Raw genomic sequence first — 6,432 nt, 5'->3', positions numbered from 1 at the left:
TGGTGTGTGTGTGTGTGTGGTGGTGGTGTGAGCTGTGTGTGCGGGTGGATGATGGCCCTACACAGCATGAGAGGTTCAGTGCAGTGTTGTTGATTGTCATCTAGAGGCTACTTTTTATTTTTATTTCACCTTTATTTAACCAGGTAGGCCAGTTGGAACAAGTTCTCATTTACACCTGGCGACCTGGCCAAGATAAAAGAAGCAGTGCGACACAACAAACAGAGTTAACATGGAATAAACAAACATTAGGTCCAATAATACAGTAGAAAAATTATATTACAGTGTGGTGCAATGAGGTAGGATAAGAGAGGTAAAGGCATAAATAGCCATAGTGGCGTAATATTACAATAGTAGCAATTAAACACTGGAGTGATATACGTAAAGACGATGAGTGTGCAAGTAGAGATACTGGGGTGCAAAGGAGCAAAAATAAATAAATAACAGTATGGGGATGAGGTAGTTGGATGGGCTGTTTACAGATGGGCTTATGTACAGGTGCAGTGATCTGTGAGCTGCTCTGAAGCAGGTGCTTATTAAAGTTTAGTGAGGGAGATATGAGTCTCCAGCTTCAGTGATTTTTTGTAGTTCGCTCAGTCATTGGCAGCAGAGAACTGGAAGGAAAGGCGGTGCTTGTGTTACTTCAGTGCTTGTGTTATGTCAGTGTGTGCATTATTTTCACACATGTTGATTTGTGTGTGCTATGTGAAACCTGGGGGGTGGAGAGTGCTATGTGAAACTGGGGAGGGGTGAGAGTGCTATGTGAAACTGGGGAGGGTGAGAGTGCTATGTGAACTGGGGGGTGAGACAGTGCTATGTGAAACTGGGGGTGAGACAGTGCTATGTGAACTGGGGGGTGAGACAGTGCTATGTGGAACTGGGGGGGTGAGACAGTGCTTAATGTGAAACTGGGGGGTGAGACAGTGCTATGTGAAACTGGGGGGTGAGAGTGGCTAATGTGAATGGGGGGTGAGACGTGTATGTGAAAACTGGGGGGGGGGGGGGGGGGGGGGTGAGAGAGTGCTATGCGAAACTGGGGGGGTGAGAGAGTGCTATGTGAAACTGGGGGGTGAGAGAGTGCTATGTGAAACTGGGAGGTGAGATAAGTGCTTATGTGAAACTGTGGGGTGAGAGAGTGCTATGGAACTGGGGGGTGAGAGAGTGCTATTGTGAAACTGTGGGGTGAGAGAGTGCTATGTTGAAACTGGGGGGTGAGAGAGTGTCATGTGAAACTGTGGGGTGAGAGAGTGCTATGCTGAACTGGGGGGTGAGGAGAGTGCAATGTGAAACTGGGGGGTGAGATAGTTGCTATGTGAAACTGTGGGGTGAGAGAGTGCTATGTGAAACTGGGGGGTGAGAGAGTGCTATGTGAAACTGTGGGGGTGAGAGAGTGCTATGTGAACTGGGGGGTGAGAGAGTGCAATGTGAAAACTGGGGGGGGGTGAGAAGGTGCTATGGAAACTGGGGGGTGAGAGAGTGCTAGTGACTGGGGGGGGGTGAGAAGGTGCTTGGTGAAACTGGGGGGGTGAGAGAGTGCTATGTGAAACTGGGGGGGGTGAGAGAGTGCTATGTGAACTGGGGGGTGAGAGAGTGCTATGTGAAACTGGGGGGTGAGAGAGTGTCTATGTGAAACTGGGGGGGTGAGAAGAGTGCTATGTGAAACTGGGGGGGTTGAGGAGCGTGCTGATGGCGGTGAAGAGCGAATCAAAACTGGGGGGTGAGAGAGGTGCGCTAATGTGAAACCTGGGGGGTGAGAGAGTGGCTGTCTGGGGGTGAAAGGCTGGAGGTGGGAGAAGACGAGGGAGGGGGTGGGGGGGGGGGGGGGGGGGGGTGGAGACAGTGCGATATGCAAAGGGGTGACGTGGTTGGGGTAGTGAGAGCTGCTTACTAGTGAAGAGGGTTAGTGTGAGAGTGCTTGTGAAGGGGGGGTGGTGACGAGTCGCTTCATGTGAAGGGGCGTGTGAGAGTGCTATGTTGAAAGGGGGGTTGAGAGTGTATGGTGAAAGGGGGGAGCGGAGATGCCTATGTTGACAGGGGGGGGTGAGAGTTGTGCTATAGATCGAAGGGGGGGTGAGAGTTGCTAATGTGACACGGGGCCGTGTGAGAAGTGCTGATATGTGAATGTGGGGGTAGTGAGAGTAGCTATGTGAAAACTGGGTGTTGGTGGAGTGCTATGTGAAGGGGGGGCTGGTGAGAGTGCGTTGTGCTGCGGGGGTGAGAAGAGTGCTAACTGCTGAGGGGGTGAGAGAGTGTATGAGTGGAAGGGGTGGGGTGGAGGATGATGAAAAGTTGAGGATGCGGTGCTGAGAAGTCTGTGTGGGGGGGTGATGGAGAGTGCTATGTTGAAGGGGGGTGTGTGACTGTGCTATGTGAAAGGCGCGGTGTGAGGTGAGTGAAGGGGTAGAGTGCCTCCAATGTGAAAGGGGGGGGGGGGTGAGAGTGAGATGATAAGCGATGGGTGAGGGTGCTATTTGATACAGAAGGGGGGGGTGAGAGTGCTATGTGAAGGGGGGGGGTGAGAAGTGCCTATGTGAAAGGGGCGTGTGAGAGCGTAGCTATGTGATAGGGGGGTGTGAGAGTGCTAATGTGACAAACCTGTGGGGGGAGAGAGTGCTATGTGGTAAATTGGGGCATGCTGAAGAGTGCCGCAAGTGAAGGGGGGTTGGTGAGAGTGCACCAAGTGGAAGGGGGTGTGACGAGTGCCGAAGTGAAGGGGGTGAGAGAGTGTCCACAGTTGATAGGGGGTGAGAGAGTGCCAAGTGAAATTCGGGGGGGTGTGACGAGTGCCAATGAAGGGGGGTGTGGAGAGTGCCCAAGTGAGAAGGGGGGTGGTGAGAGTGCAAGTGAAGGGGCGGGTGTGAGATGCAAGTGAAACTACGGGGGGGCGTGAAGAGTGCCCAAGTGACAAGGGGGCGGCTGTGAGAGTGCCAATGGAGGGGGAGGGCTGTGAGAGTGCCCACGGTGACGCCGTGGGTTGGGGTGTGAGAGTGCAAAGCTGAAGGGGGGTGTGAGAGTGCCAGTGAAGGGGGGTGTAGAGTGCCAAGCTGAAAACTGGGGGGGTGTGAGAGTGCCAATGAAGGGGGCGGGTGTGAGAGTGCCCAGTGAAGGGGGGGTGTGAGATGCCCAAGTGAAGGGGGGGTGTGAGAGTGCCAAGTCAAGGGGGGGTGTGAAGAGTGCCAAGTGAAGGGGGTGTGAGAAGTGACCAAGTGAAGGCGGGGGGTACTGGGGGGGTGTGAGAGTGCCAAGTGAAGGGGGGGTGTGAGAGAGTGCTATTATTTTCTTCGTCTGATGACTTGATTGCTTTTCTGTTCTCAGAAATCCAAACGAATGGACTGGACTTTCAGAGGCAGACGGTTCAGACCACAAGCGCAATCACCAACGCACACACACAGGCTCTCCTCCAACAGGTAACAGCGACACACACACACAGGAACAGTGCATTTAAATGAGTTAGGCGCTCTCGGTATCGGCTAGGAACAAGGCAGATTAATCACCCTGTATGCTAATTAGCTGCTCTGCGGTTGCTCGGAAACAGATGGCGGAGAATATGCAAATCTATGCAGAATTCACATGCACTGCATAACATTTATATATATTTTTTAAATTAACTTCTTCACTCACCCCCTCCCTTCTTCCTTCCCTCTCTCCTTCCTCTCGCTGTTCTCTGTGGGCTGCAGTACATTTCAAACACCCACCTCCCTTCCTGCTTTTCTCATGTAGATAATTTTCTGTTAAGACAACACCTTCAATAGGTTACCTAGTATTGAAACCCTGTGTTTGTGGATATCTGTCAGTAGGAGTGTGTTTTGTCTTGGTGTGTAGATGTTTTTCCACTCCAAGGTTGAAAAGTAAAGTATGGCTCTTTCTCTAGTCAAGAATCTGACAACTAGATATTTGGCTTCTGTATACAATAAGTAGCCGTCAACATCATTATTTATTTAAAAACATACCGATATGGTGTACAGAGAACAGACGACTTGTGATAAATGCAACGTCTCGAGACTGGACTAAACCACAACATGCAGTTGTAAAAGAATGCAGATATATTGGGACTGGAAAACAGTATTGCACTCAGTTTACAGTCAGAGTTTACACTTATCTGGAGTTGACTGTACCATGGGCCTGTTTCTATATGACATGTCTTCTGGGAAGGTTATCCTATCTATATGAGGTTATCCTATATAATAAAGGTCAAATAAATAAAACATGAGGTTATCCTGTATAAGGTTATCCTATATAATAAAGGTTAATTAAATAAAAAATATTAGGTTATCCTATATAATAAAGGTTAAATAAATGCACGATCATCTCCTTTTGTTTTGTTTACTAGCTAGACATTTTGTTCTGTAGTTCGTATTATTGTCAATATGGAGTGGCAGAGGTGCGCTTTTGGGTTTGTTTCTTGGGAATTTTCAGCAGGTGTTTGTGGTCAAGTAGTGGGTGTGGTCCATTCTCATTGTCGTGGTCCGTTCAAATTCCTCTGCGTTTCCCTTCCCTTCTTGCAGTCCATCTTCAGATGCCATAACGCACGGGCGGGAACTGACTGTGCCAGGGCAAGGGTAAATTTGCATTGTGAATACGCCAGTACTGATGAAGATGCCTAAGAGCATTGGGCGTCTACACAGGTAGAGGAAGCTCAGGCGTACGTACAGCTGACGTCCGTCCCTAAAGTTTGGCAGGGAATGGCTTTCAAGCTCTGGTAACATTGCACTCATGGATCGGTAGTACATTCAGTGACATTAATACACACACGGCCATGGCAAAGGTAAGGAATCACAGGCAATGCACGCACACAACCACACCATGCCCACGCAGAGTTACACGCAGAAGCACAATCCCTCCATCAGTGCTCAGACTGTCCCGGCACATAGGCTGAGAGATGGCTGGGCCTGATGGGCTTGTAGGCCTGTTTGTAAGGTCAGGTTCCTGCACGCCAGACACATCACACAACACAATCCGAGACCAAGCAGAGTGTCCGCCTATGGCATTACAACATTCACACACCCCACACACCACACACACACCACAATTTTGAACACACGTTTCCAACACACACACAAGAGAGAGAGGGTGTTTGTTATGTTCAATACTATTTTCCCTTGTTTCCTCTCCCTTAGTGACGCAGTGATTTCATATAAAGATAAATGATTGACTACCTTCATATGCCATTCATTAATTATTTCCTATGGTCAGTGTGATGAGAACTGGTTTTAAGAGTATTGGATGTAACTGGCTTGTGCATGCAGATCAATGCTAACTCCCCTGACATCCCTCACCTCCTGGGTCGGTTGTTGCGTGTGCGTGAAGCCCAGGCGTCATGCTCATACCGTGATCATCTTTCTGTCGGGGCTGTACAATTGGGGCCACATAGCACTCACATGTGACGTGAGGGTCAGACAGGCAGTGGGCTGTGACGGTTTCATTCAGTAAGGCTTCACAGCAAAGGATCATCTTCTGTCCAAAAGCGCATGAGTCCTTTCCTCTCCATCTCTTGGCCCCTGGAGCACGCCGATTCCACTTGCTCGTCACATGTACTGCGTTGACGTTGTATCAATTTGAAACATGAACATCCTTTGACTTTTGAATTAAATTAATCGTTAGGTACATACCTACTGTTTCTCTTGCGTTCTCTCGCTGTCTCTCTTATTTCTCACCCGGCTCCTAAGAACCCTCTTCTCCACAATGACGTCACGTCTCGCTTTCTATTCTCACCTCTCCTTCTCTCGCCCTGCCTCTTCCCTCCTCCTCTCTCCTCTCCATTTCTACATCATGTCCTCCTCTCACTCTCTCTCCCGTCCTTCCTCCTCTGCTCCTCTCCACTCTATCATGTCTCTCTCACTCTCTCTCCCCTACTTCCTCTCTTCCCCCTCCTTTCCTCTCTCTCTTTCCCTCTTCCTCTCCTCTCCCACTTACCATTGTCTCCTCTCACTCTTTCCCCTCTCTTCCCTCTTCCTCTCCTCTCCCGCTCCTTTCTAGTTACCGCTGTCTCCAGCGGCAGGCAGTTGTTGTTGAACAGGCCCAGGCCACTCCTAGCAGCAGCCATGAGGGCAGCAGGTCAGCCAGCCGCAGAGGCAGCATACGGGGCAAAGCATCTTGGCCTCTGACACCCCTGATTCAACAACTGCACTGTCCGCAGCCATCCCGAGATCACTCTGTAAGAAGATTTGCTAATCACACACGAGACCGGCAGTGTGCTCAGACACAGCACACACACAACATACACACACATCACTACACCACAGCACACAACACAACACACACACACACCACAACACACACCCACACACAGCAACACACAACACACACATTACAGAAACAGAGACCGAGACAGAGACAGGTAGACACCACACACAGGACGGTAGAACACACAAACACACTACATCTCACTAGGGCTAGACGGAATCTGCAGGGGGCAAGAGTATCTGCACCCTCTAG

General features: G+C 50.0%; 1 protein-coding gene across 1 annotated transcript in view; it reads left to right on the top strand.

Moving 5' to 3' along the window:
- LOC139029373 (POU domain, class 2, transcription factor 1-like) overlaps positions 1–4,289 on the top strand; it is a 44,692-nt gene extending 40,403 nt beyond the window's left edge. Inside the window, exons 3-4 of the mRNA XM_070449120.1 lie at positions 3,313–3,404; positions 3,675–4,289. Coding sequence (XP_070305221.1) covers positions 3,313–3,404; positions 3,675–3,749 — 167 coding nt within the window. The 3' untranslated portion in view covers positions 3,750–4,289. The remainder of the gene's footprint in view (positions 1–3,312; positions 3,405–3,674) is intronic.
- The last annotated feature ends 2,143 nt before the right edge of the window (positions 4,290–6,432 follow it).

Source organism: Salvelinus sp. IW2-2015, linkage group LG2, assembly GCF_002910315.2.
Source record: "Salvelinus sp. IW2-2015 linkage group LG2, ASM291031v2, whole genome shotgun sequence".
NCBI classification, from domain to species: Eukaryota; Metazoa; Chordata; class Actinopteri; order Salmoniformes; family Salmonidae; genus Salvelinus; species Salvelinus sp. IW2-2015.
The sequence above is the reverse complement of the archived record's forward strand: the minus strand, read 5'-3'. Positions and strand labels throughout refer to the sequence as shown.